Here is an 18,247-nt window from a genome sequence, read left to right as displayed (position 1 = left end):
AAAGAGGCACAGGAGGGAGCTGGGGCAGGCTGTGGCCACATCTCTGTCCCTCCGGGTCCCTCCAGCGCATCCCTGTGCAGGACAGCCCAGTTTTGGGATGTGCACGGCTGCTGCAGCCTCCCGGTGCCTGCTGGCAGTGCTGACCCCCATCCAGCCCTGCCGCGGAGGTGAAGTTTCATTCCTGCCTCCTTAGTATTCACAGCGCCCATGGCAGAGCGAACGCCCGCTGCTGGCACGGCTCAAGGTGACTCGGAGGTCAGGGAAAAAGCAGCCAGGCAATTCAGGAGCCAGACGCTGGCTCCACACCGGTGGGGAGATCCAGCAGTTTGTGAGGACCAGAGGTGCCTGGCACATCATAGCCTCCCCTCCTGGCACTGCCTGTCTCTGTGTGCCATCAATGTGGCACCCCCGGTGCTCCCCGTGCACATGAGGATGCACACGCAGTGCTGGGTGCCTGTGGGGTTTCTGATCCTGCAAACTACCCCCGGGAGCTGCTGCCACCAGCAAGGCAGGCAGGGCTGGCTCTTCACCCATGGACTGGAAACCAGCCTCAGAACCGGGGAAGGCTGGATCTGGCACATCTGGGAACGGCACAGCGGGGTGCTGGGTGCCAGCTTGGTGCCCTTGCAGGGGCAGTGAATGCCTGCTTCAGGGCTCATGGGGGGCTCCTCCAGGTCCCCACTGGGGATGCATTGCTCCAAGGGTGTTTTATAGCAAAACCCACTCTCCCCCCCCCAAACTGCCACATCCCAGCACAGGGATGCCCAAAGGCAGCCGGAGGGACAGAGCCCTGCCTTCCACTAAGACCAGCTGCAGAGCCACACCGGGAAGAGGCTCAAAACTTTCCTGGTGATAATTGAGATCTAATTATCTTCAGCTAACACCAGGCCACCGGGGAGACGGGGGAAAACCACAGGTGCCTTGTGATATGGCAACAGCTGATGCGCTGGGCTGTGGCTCAGGAGCACCAGGAGACTTGCTGTGCTCTGCCTGAATATAAAGCAAAGCGCAGAAAGCATGAAACAGGGGGCTGACAAACTAATTTTTGTCTGGCTGGTGACATATAAATGTGCAGACACGCTGCCCTTTCCTCTCGGTGGTGGCTGTGGCTGACACAGGTGGGTGGCTGCACACACCTTTACCCTTATCCCTCCCTACAGAGATCAGATCTGAAGCTCTTTTTTTTATTTTTTTATTTTTTTTTTTTCCCTTCTGCAAATTTCTTTCACCAACACAGTGTTATCAAATGTGCCGGGAGCTACGCAGGACCTGCAGAGAAAGAGATGAGGTGATGCCTCCCAAGCCGGCTTTTAAAATGTCAAGGGCGAAAGAGGTCGGGAGGAGGAGAGCGCTGGGGAGGTGCTCTCCTTCACAGGAACCTAAACTGAGGTGAGCAGTGCTGAGCTGCTGGAGATGCGTGTGTGCTCCCTGCTACCCCTAGGGACGTAATGGGGACTTATTTACCTCCCTGCTACCCCCAGGGAGGTAAATGGGGACTTATTCACACCAGCAGGTCACAGAATCACAGAATGATACGGGGTTGGAAGGGACCTCTGGAGATCATCTAGTCCAACCCCCCCGCCAAAGCAGGTCCCTGCCTGGGAGGCCTCAATCTGGGAGTTCTGCATCCAGCTTTGGAGCCCCAAGTGTAAGAAGGACATGGACCTGTTGGAGCAAGTCCAGAGAAGGACCATGAGGGTGGTCTGAGGACCGGAGCCCCTCTGCTGTGGGGACAGGCTGAGAGAGGTGGGGGGGTTCAGCCTGGAGAAGAGCAGGCTCCGGGGAGACCTTAGAGCCCCTTCCAGTCCCTAAAGGGGCTCCAGGATAGATGGGGAGGGACTCTTGGTCAGGGAGGGGAGCCATAGGATGAGGGGGAATGGTTTTAAACTGAAAGAGGGGAGATTGAGATGAGATCTGGGGAAGAACTTTGCTGTGAGGGTGGTGAGAGCCTGGCCCAGGTTGCCCCGAGAAGCTGTGGCTGCCCCATCCCTGGAGGGGTTCAAGGCCAGGTTGGAGGGGGCTTGGAGCAATCTGGTCTGGTGGGAGGTGTCCCTGCCCAGGGCAGGGAGGTTGGAACTAGGTGATGTTTTTAGGGTCTTTTTCCAACCCAACCCCGTTCTGTGTTTTATGAACCTGCACACACACCGGGCTCTGCCGGTCAGTGCAGAAGCCAGAGGCCATGGCTGCCCTCACGAAGGCAGTGAGGGGTGTCTCCGGCGGACCCCGAGGTGCTGCCGGCCGGGTTCGAGGGCAGGGAGCCCGCCCGGAGCTGGGCCGGGACACCGGGATCCCTCCCGGGAACGGGACGGGTTCATGGAACGGGCCGCCGCCCACCGCGCGCTCCCGCCGCCGCGCGCCCCCGCTTTCCTTCACACCCACACCCCCCCCCCCGGCGGGAGCGCGCAGGGAGCAGCCGCCGGACGCGCGCCGCCGCCGAGCCTGAGGGGAGCCCGGTGACTGACCCTCGGGCCCTGCTAAATCCCGCCCCCCCCCGTTCCCTCAGCGCCCGCCTGGGTCCCCCCATCCCCTCAGTGCCCGCTAAATCCCCCTCCGATCCCCCTCAGCGCCTCGCTGGGTCCCCTCATCTCCTCAGGGCCCCTCTGTTTCCTCAGCGCCTGGCTAGGTTCCTCCATCCCTTCAGGATCCTGCTAAATCCCTTCAGGATCCTGCTAAATCCCCCCTCCTCCATTGCCTCAGCGCCCAGCTGGGTCCCCCATCCCCTCAGATCCCACTAAATCCCCCTTGTCCCCTCAGCGCCCAGCTGTGTCACCCCATCCCCTCAGGTCCCCATAAATCCTTCCTGTCCCCTCAGGCCCTGGCTGGATCCCCCCATCTTCTCAGGCTCCACTAAATCCCCTGCCCCGTCCCCTCAGGGTCCCGCCAAACCCATCACCACATCCATCCTCTCAGGGTCCCGTTAAATCCTCTCATCCCCTCAGTGCCTGGCTGGGTTTTCCATCCCCTCAGATCCCACTAAATCCCCACCATTGCCTCAGCACCCGCCTGGGTCCCCAATCTCAGATCCTACTAAATCCCCCGTGTCCCCTCAGGTCCCGATAAATCCTCCCATCCCCTCAGGGCCTGGCTGGATCCCGCCCCCCCATCCTCTCAGGCCCCGCTAAATCCCCCACAGCCTGTTCCCTCAGGGTCCCGCCAAATCCCCCCATCCCCTCAGGGTTCCACCAAATCCCTCCCCCTGTCCCCTCAGCACCCAGCTCAGTCCTCCATTCCCTCAGGGTACTGCTAAATCCTCTCATCCCCTCAGTGCCCGGCTGGATCCCCTCATCCCCTCAGATCCTGCTAAATCCCCCCCCCCCCCCGTCCCCTCAGCGCCCGACTGGGTCATTCCATCCCCTCAGGGTCCTGCTAAATCCCCCTTCCCGCTTTGTGCCCCAGGACCCCTCTCCCGTTGGAAGGGGAAAGGCCCAAGGAGGTGGCAGGAGGGTTGGCCTGTGAGCCTCAGCCCCGGTGCCATGTTCTACATGCATTTGCTTGTCAACAAGCGTGGGCCGTTGGCCAAAATATGGCTTGCTGCCCACTGGGAGAAGAAGCTGACCAAAGCTCATATATTTGAGTGCAATTTAGAGACTACCGTTGAAAAGATCATCTCGCCAAAGGTTCGTTGTTAAATGATGAGGTGTCTTCTGGTAGGTTCTGGGCTAGAGGTGTACATCTTCTGTAGGGAACAGGACTATAGCTATCGTGAAGACTGACTTAGTAGGACAAATTCATGGCTATTTCAAAACCAGTGTGAAGTAAACTCCTACTCTGATTTTATTCGGTTCTCGCTCGGATAAAATCTCCACCCCGTTAAATGGCAGTTATATAAATATTTCACTTGCTATTTTACTCCTGGAGATCTGTGGCATTACATTTATGTGCAGCGTAAAGAAAATGTTACCACAATATATTCAAATGTATTTCTCCGCACGCTGATCGAGCTCCAGGGAGCGCTGTGTGGGCACCGCTGGCCGAGGGATCACGGGATGTGGGTTTGAGCCACTCACGAGGCAACTCGAGCCCATCCGTGGGGTGTAGTGTGGTAGCACTGGTCTTTCTTTGGAGACTTTTGAGTACCGGCTGCGGGTATCGTTCAACATAATTTGGGAAATGCTGGTATTTGAGGAAACTGTCTCAAAAAGACTGAAAAGTCAGCTGCTTAACCGAAGTCAAGGGACTAAGAAAACTGCTGTGAAATCACACACAGACCATTTGAGCAGAATGCATCCGCTGATCTCGGAATAAATAACTCTTGACAGATCGTAACCATACTTCCACTTTCGGTGGAATTCTTCCAGGTCCCCCATTATAAGCCATTAAATATATAATTAAGCATAGGTAGTGCTTATGAGAGTCTCTGTATGAACAGACCCGGAGGCTGAAGTCCCCTGCGTATTGCAGAGAAGGTATGACTCAAGCAAGCGCAGATGCAGGCAGTGAAGTACCCGTGAGTCAGTCCCTGGCCTCGCCATTGCAATTGCATCCAAGGGAACAGCGAGGAACGCTTTGCATTGGCGCTAATCAATGGCTCAGGAGATCCAAAGCTTTCAGCTGGTGCAACCAGATTTTTTTTTTTTTTTATTTTCTCCACGAAAATACCGGCTTGGTATTTGGTAGCCTGAATTTCATTGTCTGTTTTGCATGGGTCATGATTAATAATGTTAAAATGATCCTGATATTATTTGGAAGTGTTTTCCAAGAGGTACTAGCTAAATACACTCTACTTTCCCTTGCATGCTGTCCTGTCTAGCATCACCGTGACCATGTTGAATGTGCTTGGTGCGGGAAGACTTTGCATAAATAAGGGCATAATTATGGCCTCTATTTGCATAAATAAGAGCATAGGTATGGTGTCTGCTCACTTAAATAACCGAAGTGTCGAATACTAGGATACGCACAGCTGGTTTCTGTTTCAGGATGTGTTACACTGTTTGTTGGCAGCCAGCTGAGATGTTCTAGATCAAGTAAGAGCATCAGCTCAGGACTCAGGCTTTGGCATGGCAACGTTTAGGAACAGAAGCAACTAGACATTCCTGGCTCTGAAAATTCATTTCTGTTTATGATCCTCTGTATCACTACAAAGCCCTGTTGAATTTTGTAGAGCTCTGTACTGGCGTATGTTACTGGCTCTGTTACTACTGTGTAATATTTTCATTGTAATGTTTTTGCAAAAAATAGTAACTCCTGAACAACTTTTTTTTAAATCATCAAAGTTTACAATAGCTCTGCGAACGTCTGGACACTTACTCCTAGGAGTGGTGCGGATTTACCACAGGAAAGCAAAGTACCTCTTGGCAGACTGTAGTGAAGCTTTGACAAAAATGAAGACAGCCTTTCGCCCAGGTATGTACAGAATTTCATTTGTGTCCTTTACAGCTCTCATTTTAATAAAAGGTAATTTCTGTTAAATACACATCACTGATCCCAAAGGAAATTGAACATACTAGTACCTACTGCTGATGTTTAGTCTGGCTTAATTTAATGCCACTTCAGATCTTTAACTCCTGTAAAAGAAGTAGTATCTTAAGTGGTCATATAAGAAGCTTGAATTCAGCTTCCGTTGCTACATAATTAATTTTAAATTCTGATGACACCAACAACATGTCTAACAGTGTGTTAGTGCCAGATCTGACAGTGCGTTTTGAGCTCTAGCCATGTAGCCAGCGAGAAGGGAGCGGAGGTGGCTGGATCCTTTTCCAATGGGCTGTATTTTTGTCATACTTAGGCGCCAAACAGGGAGGCACTGTTGTCTAAAAAAAGGGCAACGAACAGGACACCAGGATCTATTGCCAGCTTTAATGTGCTTTGTGACCTGGTCTGTTTGCAGAATAGTGAATACCTAATCTACGTTATTCTCAAGGATATGATTGTGATTACTTAGTTAATATTTGTCAACATTTGGAAATATCTAGAAGAAACACGGTAAGTGCACTGTGCTATCTATTTTTAATAGATACTACAGTAGCTTGTAGAGGACTGCACAGCACAACAAGAGACAAGGGTAACAACTGCAGCAAGGGAAACTCAGCTAGGTATAAGGGGGGAAAAAAGCGCAGTGGAAGTGATAAAATGCTGAACCAGGCTGTCCAGGGATGTTGTGGAACCTCCATCAGCAGAAATAGTCAAAAAGTGATCTGACTTAGAAATTTACCCTGTTTCGAGCAAAAGGTCGGATTAGATGACCTTCAGAAATCCCTTCTCACTCGGATTGTTACAGGATTCTCTGATTACCAAGTATTTGCAGTCTGACTTCATAATTATTTGATGCTAGAGAACAGCGTTATACGGACACTGGAGAGAAAAAGAAAACACAATCATTCATTTGAAGTGGTGTGAAAGACTCCAGGCTAAATGTTAGCTGTGAGAATCTTCCGGGGACTTAGAGCAGCTGTTCGTAACCCCAATGTATTTACAGTATTTCAGGTCCTGTAGCAGCATACACTTCTCTGTAAAAATATGGCTTCTACATGTAAATTAAGGATTTTTATTCCACTTTGGACTCCTGTTGACAAAGTGCCTAAGCCTTGCTTTTGTGTTATTTAGATTCACAGCAGACCTTCCTGACAGGTTTACAGTCTTATTATACGTACTTGGGAGAACAGTGCTTTTATTTTATTGATGCTTATTTTGTTATGTTGTCTGTTTCTTTTAGGACTTGTTGACCTTCCAGAAGGGAGCTTTGAGGCTGCTTATCAGTCCATTACATTACCTGAAGAATTTCATGATTTTGAAACACCACTACCTGATTTGAAGTAAATGCTTCCCTAGTTTTTATTCATTATTTTAGTATTTTCAGAAGTACAAGATATCCTTGCTGTTATCTGATCAAGACTCAGGTGGAATTCTTTTGATTTTATAACTGAATTCTCCTAAATTCCAACTCAGCTTTACAAGGCTACAATCCCAGAATTGTGCTTTTGTAGAGTTCCTCGAAGTCCATTTAATCAACAGACCTTCACAATTAAATAACATATTGAACTTGGACTTCAGGATTTTCTAATTTTAAATTGTCTGCAAACTACTTTCTGACCACAAGATATAAAAGTTGGTATAAATGCTGTTGTAAGACCCAGGAAATGTTGGCTGGTAACTTCACAATGTTGTACTGTTCCATTGTGCAACTGCATTTAATTTCTGCTCCATTGGTCTTTGCGTCTGGGTGTTTTATCAGCAGCAGGCAGCTTGGCTCCTGATGAAAAGCCAGCATATTTATTTGGCTTTTGTGACACAAATCAGCAATAATGGAGAAAAACTGATAAAAAGCAGGAGGCCAAGACATGTTTCTGGTGGCTCTGATGCCCCCAAAGGTCCAGGATAATGGACTTCCACTGAGGCTTCCTCTGGACCTTGTCATAAATACAGTTTGATGGGATCTGTAAGTGTTTCGTATTTTGTAAGCACAGCTGTGATATAATACTATTTATTCAAGTACTTCAATGTGCTAACTCTGTAAAGTGTGCCTTTTCTGCCTGCCCAAAGAGTCCGTGTGGTTTGATTTACAGATGATGGTGTTACACTAATTAGATGCCTTCTATGTGACAAGTGTCTGGTAGGTAGCAGGGCTTGGACGCGAACAAACTCACACAAGCCCAAGTTTACTGGCAGAAGAGAGGGGAGAAATATGAAACGTGGAAAGGAGGATGGGTGCTTCCTTCGTTCTTCTGAATATGCCTGCTGTTTCTAGAGGGGGTTGCTTTCTGAACGTACATCTGGGTCATTTGTTTATGGAGTTCCAAGTGCAGGGGGCTATTTCAAAGCTGAGTTAGTGAAATCCTCACGGACCTTTCCCCAGCTATCTCCTGGTACGGCTATTGCACTGCACAGCATGCACTGGGGATTGCACAGGAGCTTTGGGTAGCAAAGAAGGCATCTGCCCACTTACTTAGAAGTATCAGTTTTAATAAACATATAGCACCTGTTTTCCATATGCTTATTTTTAGCTTTTAGAGGAAATTCAAAGCAGTGAAATTTATCAATAAAACTTTCAATGGCTGGAATGCAGCTAGCTTTGGGAAACAGTTGCTCTATCTCCACAGAAGTGAGGATCAGCCAGGGGACTTTCAATGCCATAGGAAACAGAAACTATCTTTTGGGTATTGACAATAAAATGTCAGGATTGAAGACTGTTTAAAAACAGGTTTTCACATTCCAGCTAAATGGTCAATGGGTTTCAGTTCACACTATATTTTGTATAATGTTTTTTTTATCAGTGCCATTGATGTTGCTGAACATTTTACCTTGAATCAGAGCAGAGCTGAAGACATCACACTTACAGAGGATTACGAAAGCAATATACTTCTCTGTGATAGAAACTTTGGTGAGAGAAGTTGAGAAATTAGAAATATTCCATAAGGAAAAGCTTGTTTTATGCAACATTTTGTACAGTCTGAGTCCTTGTCACATGTGAAAAAGCTGTCATTAAAAGTGCATTTGTTTCATATTTGTGCTGATTGGCCCGTCATACTGTCTTATGCTTAAATTTTTATGTATGTACTCTGCCTAAGTAATCTGATATTGGAAACTGAGAATCGAACCCAACATTTTCTGCTTTTTACTGAATTAGATAAAATTGTTTATTGTTTATTCCATTTGAAGCATGGGCTATCTTACACGCTCTTGAAAATTATTTGAAAATTTAGGAAATGGATAAATATGTGTTTCAAAAACTCATGCAGAGGGAGCATCAGAAATTCTGTGTTTATTCAGATGAAGAACCAGGCGCACTAAGGAAACAGAGCTTCTCGGACGGCAGCACCTCAGCGAGCAGTAACAGTCTTGTGGCTGATCACAACTCTGCCAGCGTGAATGCAGGCAAGACAGCCCTGCATGAAGATACTTACTCTTTTGAGCACGACTGTTTTGGAGATGAGGAGGATGCCGCGGATATGATTGGTAGGGTTTGCCACAGACAAACAGAATTAGTTTCTTTCCAAATGTTTTTATTCTTACAGGGAAACAAACAAGACAGAATGAAATTGATTGTTTTCGAACATAAATGATATCTTGTTTGTTTGTTTGTTTTCATACTTCCTTTTTTTTTTTCCCTACTTGTTACTAAATCTGTAATCACTTAGACGTTGCCAAGTAAAATTGTATTAAAGAAGATATTTCAGTTTTTTTACAATTAAAGGCATTCAATTTATACTTAATGTTTACGAATTTAACTTATATTTTCAAAGGTAAAATAATGCAATATTTTTACCTTTGTTGTAATAACAAAGGCAGCAAAATAGCTTCTACATCTTCATGATTTAGAGTATTTATGTAACCCTTTATAGATTTATACCTTTTAAACAATATCAATATCATACTTTTTTAAAAAAAGGTGAAAATCTCAAAATTAAAACTAACGTTCTTCTTTTTATACTGCTGAAGACAGCTGTATCATTGAAGCCATCTGTGGAAGCTGAGCTTTTTTGTTTGCACAGAATCAACCTTAAATAAGTAACGTCAGGCTGTTTCAGGCTATTCCGTGTCTACTAAGGCTTAGAATTATTAAAACTGTGTTTTGTATTTAAGAAATCCTGTTGAGGGATGAGCAAAATGGCCTAGATAAAGATGTTCTTGATATGGAGGAAGAACGTCCTTTGTCACAAGATCTGCCAGAGAACAGCACAGCCAGTGAGTTTGCAGTGTCCACTCCGTCTTACACGAACCCTCTGTTCCTGTGTCAATGCCTAAAGTTACATTCAGCTTTGTATAACATCCCATGCCTTTTTCCTTTGTTCATGTCTTTTGCTTTTTTTTTTTTTCTAATATGCTTCACCCACTATTTTAGGTATAATTTAACTTAACCTAGGGATTCCAGATTTGTAACTTGAAATTGCTTTGAAACTTCTGCGTGACATCCTGTTGGATACGCTGTTGATCCACCCTGCTGCTTAGACAGTATGATACTGCTTTTGTAGGGGAAAGGAAGCTGAATAAGAGTATACTGTAACTTTGAATTTTACCTATGAGAATTTCTGGCTTCATATTTCATCAACAGAATGACGCTTTAGGAGTTCATAAAGGTGTTGTTAGTCTTCTTTTGATTTGATAGCGATTAAATTAATTTTTGAATTTGGAAATTTTTTTTATATCTTAAATTTACCCTTATACCTCCAGCACTGTTACCTTCAAACTGAGAATTCTAGACCAGCTTTAAAGGGAAACAGTGGCAGAAACAGTGGCACTCGCCCCTCCTTGCACTAGTCCTGGTACTACCTGTTCCTTTTACATTGGCAGAAATGTCCACGCTGCCATGCAGTTGCCTGGAACTGGAGACAGATAGGTATTGAAATGAAACACTTTTCCCCCTAAACACTTTTCATCGGATGGGTTTTCCTCCAGATCAGCTCTTCAGTCTGTTCCATCACCCCGTCATCCAGGTTCTGGTGTCAGCAAAGGGAGGCGTGCAGTGCAGAAAGTGAGCAGCAGCAGTGCCAACTATTACTGGTTTAAGTGATTGAGATTATAGACAAAATCATGGTTTTCTAATTCTGATCTTTTTTGTCTGTTATCATTCTGTGTCATGAGACTGAGACGTTATTCCATCTTGTAAGCTTTTTTTTCTTTGGCCTGTTTGCTGGGTTTTCTTATAGATGAGTCCAAAGGCCCAGACATCACCATTAAGAAAGTCAATCATCTAATGAACGAAACAATACTTTTATCGAAAGAAGAAGAAGGATTTGTGCTTGAGCCAGTTGATGATACAGGTCAGAACTTGATCAGTTTCTTGCCAAGTGTTTGTGTTAACTATGTTTGTTTGTCTTCTTGTTAGCGAAAATATTTGCGAAACAGATTATTCCCACTTTAGATTTCATCTGCTCCTGCTGTCAGAGTTCTATTTTATAGTAACTATTATACAAAAGCAATGTCAGGGCATTCATCTGATCTGCCCAAATCTCTGCTTACAGATTTTTTCCATGTACCAAATCAAGTTTTGTTGCTCTGCGGTTCTGCGAGCGGTACAAGCCCGCCCTGTTCATGAGTGTTACTGACATTTCAGCTGAAGAACTGTTATTGCTAGTGACACGTCAGTGATTTTTATGTGTAAAATAACAATCTTAAAACTTTCAGGCCTTTGTGAAAGTTTGTTTTTTGAACTTTTAACTTGAATAAGATCCAAAAAGAGAAATGTTTCATTTCTTCTGTGAGTAAATCTAAATGTCACCTATCACGTTGGTGGCTGTTAGAAAATACACACGTTCATGTTGACACTAACATAGAACACTGGAATTTTCCAGCTTACCAAAAGAATATTCAGGAAGCTATGGCTATATGACCAAACTATGTGTCTCTTCTGCGTTTACTATGTACATCTTAAATTGCTAAAGGATTAAACTGACAAATACAGATATTAATTATGAGATAATGAAACCTGTTGAGTACATCAGGAATTCTTGGAACAATTAACTTCCTGATGGATTAAAGATAGCTAATTCAGTCTTGTTGGTATATCATGGGTTCTCATTAAGTCTTCATTTTCCTGGTTCTTTAGTACAATAGTCATATGTCTTCTGTAATTAAACATATGTGAATTTCCTGTACAAGAATACAAAGAGTATGCTTGATGAAAAATTTTGGAGAAATGGCCCGTGCTCTTGTACTTTGATTTTCAACTCTTGTGCCGTGTTTCAGGAGCTCAGCAGCCTGTCCGTTTGATTCACAGGGCTTTTTTCTGTCTTTAAGTGTTCTGTGAATAGACCTTATTGGTCTCTTTTTTTTTTTTTTTTTTTTTTTTTAAATACGTGCTCTATTTAGCTGTCACCCAGAGGAAAAAAAATAAAAGAAAGAGGAAATTGCTTGTGGATGTAAACAAGGAACTCGGCTGCAACTCTATATACAACCAACTGAACAACTGCACAGATATCCTTACAACGTTAGACCTTGCACCCCCAACAAAGAAAACAATGACGTGGAAGAAATCGGGAGGTGTGGATAAACTCCTGTCCCAATCTACGCAGCCTGTGTTTCACGCTGAGCTGCAAATGGTAAAGATCGATTCCTTGTAGGTTTTTATGCCACTGTATAGATTATGGGACTGTTGCACATCTAGAATCTTAACTGGGAGAGATTTTGCAGACTTGGTTTTATGTGAACTTCTACCAAACTGCAGGTGCGTAGCATCACTGAAAGTATTGTTTTGCAGTACAGTTTAGTTGGATACCTGACGATTATTTGCATACTCACCACTAATTGCTTCATCGGAAATACCATCTGTAGAGCTCACGGCTTTAATCTCCAGCACTCCAACAAAGAGACCTGAGAGCTGATGTTTCAGTTCATGTAATGGCACCTGACTGGTGGTACTAATACACAACTTCTTCGATTTCTGACAATTTCTTCTCTACTTTCTACTTTGTTTTTTTTCTTTTCTGTTTTGTTTCTGTTCTGTAATCAATATGACACCACATCTTTCTTCTGCATTTACTTTAAAGGTACATGAGGCTTAAACTTTATTATATTGTTAATGGCTTTGGAAACATGGTATACCAATTTCTTTTCTGTTTTCCCAATTGGAGATTAAGCTTCCAGCTGGAAAGCAGTCAGGAACTTGCCTTTCAGAGGACCAAGAGGTTTTTGATCACTCCATCACTTTGGCTAGAAGGGTGTGCCAGACCACCCTTTCCTGTGGCTGTGGACTTTGCTGCTCTTTTTGCACAAGAAAGATGTTCTTGTTTCACGGAAATATGATCTATCAAAGCCTCTTGTGTCCCCACGTAGTATCTGACAGATCATTCAAGGAAGCTGTAAGTTTAGAGCTGGTGATAAGATAAAGAAGAGATCAGCGTGTATACAAGGTGATACAGAAAGATACGGTGCCTTATGTTAATTGCACTGTGTTTCTTCTGTCGTGTAGCTTTGAGAGATCTGGGAGGCAGGGTCTGCAGGCAAACAGCTCTGCAGGTCCCTTACAGCAGCACAGCTTCACCACTTAGAGTCGAGGTGCAGAATTACAACTTGCTGTTTATGAGGATGAAAAATACTCACACACCGGTACATGGGGAGAGAAATCTGCACAGAGATAACTGCAGATGTTTGTTTTTTTCTTTCATCCCTCCTTACTGGCTGGCTTCAAGGGAAAACAATCCAAGCTGGTTCCTAAGACATTTCTTCCTGGAGTTCAATGCCAAAGCTGAAGCTGCAGAAGGAAATAACTACATTTTTTAAATATCGTAGGTTTTTGGAATGACCTAGAATTAGAATTAGAATCTCTAAAATCTAGGTGCAGCAATTAATATGCAGCTCATATTCATACCTTTGTGTTGATGTTTGCCAATAATCTGACATGATACTCTGAAAACAAGCGAATAAAAATAATTGTTTTCAGTTGTTTGCAAAATGCTTCAAGAGTCACGGATTTAAGATGAGAAGAAATGGAATGCAGATGGAGTCTGAAAGGGAAGAAACAAGAAAAGAGCAAGATACCACAGGTAACCTTTCAATTCTGTTGGTGCAGAATTAGCTGTTAGAAAATATTTTACATAATGTTTGAGACACGTGCATGGTGTTTGTTGTGTGCAATATTCTACAAATCAAAGGCCAAAAAAGTTAAATGTTAAGGAAATTGACTGTTAATTATTTAAAAAAAAAAAAGGTTGTGTTTTTTTTTTATAAGTACTTTGCTTCTGTTCTTTTGTTCCTTAGATCAGAAATGAAATGCAAGTCTTTTTCTTCCTTGTGGCATAAGGAGGTATTTTTGGTTTCACCTTTGGTTTCTCTAATTTGCTACCAAACTGCACATTGGTTGTTGGGTTGGGTTTTTTAGGAAAAAAAAAAAAAAGCTTCCCATTTATTCTGAGTTTAATCAAACTGCTCTCCAAATTTCCAAATTCATGCAAATAACTTCCATTTGCATCTTGAAGATTGTGTTTTGGTTAGTATCAAGTCAGAAGAAGCGTTCCATTGTAGATGTCCTGAGAAGGTGATGTATCTGCCTTCACTCCTTTGCTCTGCTAGAAATGTAATTCTTATGTCTGCCTCAGAAGTTCCTCAACAAAACCACCTTCCGCAAGTCCATAAAGGTCAACTTTTAGATGCTTCCAGGAAAAACTCGCTTGAAACATTCTTCCTCCATGACCCTATTAGGAATTATATTTATTCTATATTTACTCATTCTGGCTCTTACTCTCAAAGATTGCTAGACTAGAATACGATTTTTCTTTTTCATTTTTTTTTTTTTAAAGGACAGAGATTCACAATAATTTCCTCTTAAACCTTGTTTTTTTTATTAATACAGAGATGCTGATAGTAGAAGAGCCGAGTTACCTGCAGGAGTCAGCTCATTCAGAGACTGAGAGAAAAATTACAAACGATTCCTTTATGTTGACATCACAGAATAACAGAAATGAAACTCATGATAACTGTGGTGAAACTATAGTGAGCAGTTTCCATAAATTTGAGAGACCTACATGTATTTATTGGTTTCATTTTATGCTAGGGTTCCATTTAAAACATGTTCAGATATTACTAATATATTTTTGAAAAAGATGGTAGCGACAGCCGATATAGTCTTAAGTAGCTTGTGTCTTGAAAATTTATTTATAAGCACATTGGTAGACTCTCACAATGAATGAATGATTAATTAAAATATCTATTAATTGGTATAGATGACAGTCTAATCACTAAGCATAAATAAAACCTTAATATGAAATATAGCCTCTTTGTACTGAAGAGATAAATATAATCATCTTTATAAAGGATAAAACTTACCTTTTGTGTCTTATATTGAGGAAATACTTAAGCAATAACAAATGATCTATTTCTGCTACCTTTATTTAGTCTAACATGAAGGGGCATTCTTTAGAGAATGTGAGGCTCAATAAAGTTGAAAAAGAATGACAAAATGGGACATAATGACAGCAGAAAATATAGGGTCTGTGCCTGAACTGAGCCCATAGGTGTAGGTCCAGCTGTAAGATAAATACCGCAGCAAAGGCCTTTCCTATGTGAGAAAAGACATGGTGGAAATAGCAACTATGAAACAATTTTGGAAAGCATTTATTATAATAAATGATTTAAGCAGAATTATGTAATTGAGAATTTTTAATGCCTATTGATGGTCCTTTCTGTTCTAACAGCAGGGTGGAACGGCTTTCTCGGAGAGCTCCTCGCTGGTGAACAATTCACTGGGCCAAGAAGCTGAAACACAGCAAGTGGAGTCAGCAAATGTACGTCTGCTCAGAGCTGACAGCTCTGACTTATTTCAGAACAGAACTGTGTTCTTTCTCAGAAATATTAAAAAAAAAAAAAAAGTGATGGCATCATGAACTCACAGTGAATTTTGGTGCAGTAACATCATCTTTAGTACATATTTTGCCAGTCAAAAACTTTATAGTTTGCTAATCAGGATTACATGTATTCCAGCATTCAAAGGTTACAGTCTGTGAGGGAAACAGCTCCTTATTTAGGGATTGTGCTTCCTGTAAGAAGAAAACAGTTTCTGAACTTACTGGCTACGAGGATACTCAGACACTCTGAAACAAGGGCAGTCTTCTCCTGTCGACTTCAGAGGTTGAGCCCAAAACCTAAAGCCAAATTTTTGAACCTTCTTTTTGGCCTCTGCCCAGTACAAACACTGTCATAACCCCAGTCACGCAGAACGGCATCCTTGTGAAGCTGCCGCCCCAAGGCTCACTGGGGCCACTTCCATAGTACCTAACGTGTTGCTGCACCTGATCTGTCTCCTTGTCACAGAAAGAACGTAGTTGGCGTTCTTTTCTCTGCTTCACAAAACCCAGTAAGACCACAGAGGTGTCAGAGGTCCCAGATAGCCTGAGTATGGCCATCAAAATGCCCAGCTCCTGTTGGATTTTCAATTAAGCTGGAACTCCTGTCCTTTTTATCATCATGGTGTGTAACTTTTTATACATGCCTTCTAACCTTCGGTTCTATTTCCTCTCAAGGAGCTAACAAGGAATGGCAAAGACAGTGAAGAAACAAGGTGGAGCAAAAGAACTCTTCAGTTATTAAAAACTCTACAGGTACCAGTGTAGGTTTTGTAATTAGATGCCAGGTGTTGATTTCAGTTGGACCACATCAGAAAATCTCCTTATAATCTCGATCATGTTGCTGCCTCTCATTTGCAGCGTATAACTGCGTTTTATTGGGTATTTATGTAGGAAATCAGAATTCTCAGTGCCTGACACGGTGTCCTCTCCCACAGCTGCTGGAATTGCTACAGTTTTCTGCACGTTTGTTCCCACGGCAGCGTTTGCTGTAACGCTAAGCCCTTGCTCTCTTCCTTCTATGAGCACGCTCTGGCCTGTCTCTACAAAACCCAACTCCTTGCTGCTTACCGGTTGCCAGATCTCAGCTGAGCCCTGCAGGGTGCCATCATTTGGCCATTCATCTGCTTGAGCTGTTTCTGAGATGAAGGCTGAGGAAACAAGCCAGGGTGATGTTAAAAAGAAAGCTGGTGATCCCATCTTTAAGAGGTTTTAATGCCCCGGTGCTTTCAAGGTGCTTGAAATTGTGCAGGGAGCTAAATTTCCTAATTTAGCCTTTGCATCAGGGAGGCTTATTCTGCTTTTCTTGCAGAAATCCTTGTAAAACTGGTGAAGCTGTAACATATGATATCGTACGTGGTATCGACGGGGCTGTAACAGGAGCCAGCACAGGCTGCCCTGATGCTGAATGTCCAAACTCTCGGCCTGTCGGGTCGGTGATGTTCTGCCTTTCTGCCTGAGCGAGCGTTTTGGTGCTCCAGCATTGGTCTGGTTGGGGGGAGTGGAAAAAAACACGGCAAAAAGTTAATTTTCTTCAGGTCACTTCTCTAATCCAAAGTGCCACGTGGCTGAATGGAGAATGGGAGCGATGGAGAAATCCGAGCGTGGGCAAGAGGGCACAGGGAGCATGTTTTGTCCACAAAGCACACCAGATTTTGCTCCAAACAAGGCTCTTCCCTAGGGATGGAGTTTGACTTCACAGTCTTCTTGTGTTTTTTTTTTAAATCATTTTATGTGAACATATTTCAAAGGTTCTGTTCAATGTCCATAAATAAATATTTACTTATAAGTGTAGCCATTAAAAAACGTGCAATAATAACACTAATTATCTGAGTGAAGTTTCCTGTGATGCAGCTGCTACTCTGGATCCAAAGAACAGGGGACGCAATGATTTTTACTGTTTTGAATCATGAAAACCCTTATAGACGCGCTTCATCACACGCCTCAGTACAATTTCATGGAATTCACTGGAACTGCGAGCCTACGTAGATATTTAGTAACATATGTAGGTGCTAGCAATGGTATGGCAATAAAATGTCAAGAGCCACTTATATAAATGCAAATGCCAAGATAGGAACCTATTTGAGGCGTTCAAGCAGAAAATATTTGCTCCACGCAGCGCTCTCCAGTTCAGACTTGATGGGGTCTGGTTTTACTGGCGGTGAAGCTGACCTGAGTGATGCTCTCTTTTCCCCTTCCGCAGCACCTGAGGCAGTCAGGCGTGCAGGCCTTCAGTTTTCGGGAGCTCTGTCGGAAAAACAGCCGGAAAGAAGCTGCAGCCAAGTTTTACATCTTCCTTGTTCTAAAGAAGCAGTCGGTCATTGAGCTCAGCCAGAGCGCGCCCTTCGCTGACGTTACGGCCACCCTTGGCCCCATGTTCAACGCTCACTGAAATCATGGAGTGTTCGGACAAGCTGACAAAAATCAACCTTAGTCTACATTTTCCAGAAAATATATTTCCTGGAAAATGGTTGAAAATCTTGTCAAGCTGTGGTAAGTGAGCAGAGCTCTCTCCTGGTTCGTTTTCTCACCTGCCAAGTAGCTGCCTCATGCAGGTGCTGTCTTGGTACCGGTTACCAAGGTGTTCCATAGGGTGTTTATTTTTAATATATATGTTTATATGATGAGCAGTTCCTTATTCTGTTAATAAAATATCCCTAAGATACATATTCTACATACATTGGGAGGGATTTTATGAAAGTCCTTAAAAACCTTTCTTACAGACCAGCTTTGGAGGTTAAATTATTTTTAATGGGGCTTGTGTGTGTTAATTATCTAACACCACCAGTAAGAGAAGTCTGTTAAGCTCTCTTTATCAAAAACTTCAGTCTATTTGAAATTATTCCTTTCAAAAAATGTTCAGTATTTGGTATTTTAAGGTCTAGCAAGCCACTGTCTCCAGCATCGTTTTTGTGTTCAGGAGGAGAGAATTTACACTACCCCGAGAAGAGTCACGTAAACTTCAGGGAGAAATCCTTTTTCCTAGAAAATCCTGCAGTTTTAGACTTCGTGGAGCCTGTTTACTTGAAGGCTAA

General features: G+C 43.5%; 1 protein-coding gene across 1 annotated transcript; it reads left to right on the top strand.

Annotated features, from left to right (window-relative positions):
- Positions 1-3,473: 3,473 nt before the first annotated feature.
- Positions 3,474-17,604, top strand: RAD21L1 (RAD21 cohesin complex component like 1). Its single transcript, XM_074157455.1, has 13 exons — positions 3,474-3,617; positions 5,214-5,343; positions 6,653-6,752; positions 8,211-8,317; positions 8,707-8,892; positions 9,520-9,621; positions 10,584-10,697; positions 11,746-11,975; positions 13,316-13,418; positions 14,225-14,364; positions 15,066-15,155; positions 15,891-15,968; positions 17,416-17,604. Exons 1-13 carry the CDS (start codon positions 3,474-3,476, stop codon positions 17,602-17,604), a joined length of 1,713 nt encoding a protein of 570 aa, XP_074013556.1.
- The last annotated feature ends 643 nt before the right edge of the window (positions 17,605-18,247 follow it).

This window comes from Numenius arquata, chromosome 12 (genome assembly GCF_964106895.1).
Source record: "Numenius arquata chromosome 12, bNumArq3.hap1.1, whole genome shotgun sequence".
NCBI lineage: Eukaryota > Metazoa > Chordata > Aves > Charadriiformes > Scolopacidae > Numenius > Numenius arquata.
The sequence above is the reverse complement of the archived record's forward strand: the minus strand, read 5'-3'. Positions and strand labels throughout refer to the sequence as shown.

Excerpts from the sequence above, each read along its gene's own strand:
- RAD21L1 (XM_074157455.1), top strand. The coding sequence starts at position 3,474 with ATGTTCTACATGCATTTGCTTGTCAACAAGCGTGGGCCGTTGGCCAAA. Across the intron at positions 10,698-11,745 it reads TGAGCCAGTTGATGATACAG|CTGTCACCCAGAGGAAAAAA; the intron begins GTCAGAACTTGA and ends TGCTCTATTTAG. Across the intron at positions 15,156-15,890 it reads AGCAAGTGGAGTCAGCAAAT|GAGCTAACAAGGAATGGCAA; the intron begins GTACGTCTGCTC and ends TTTCCTCTCAAG.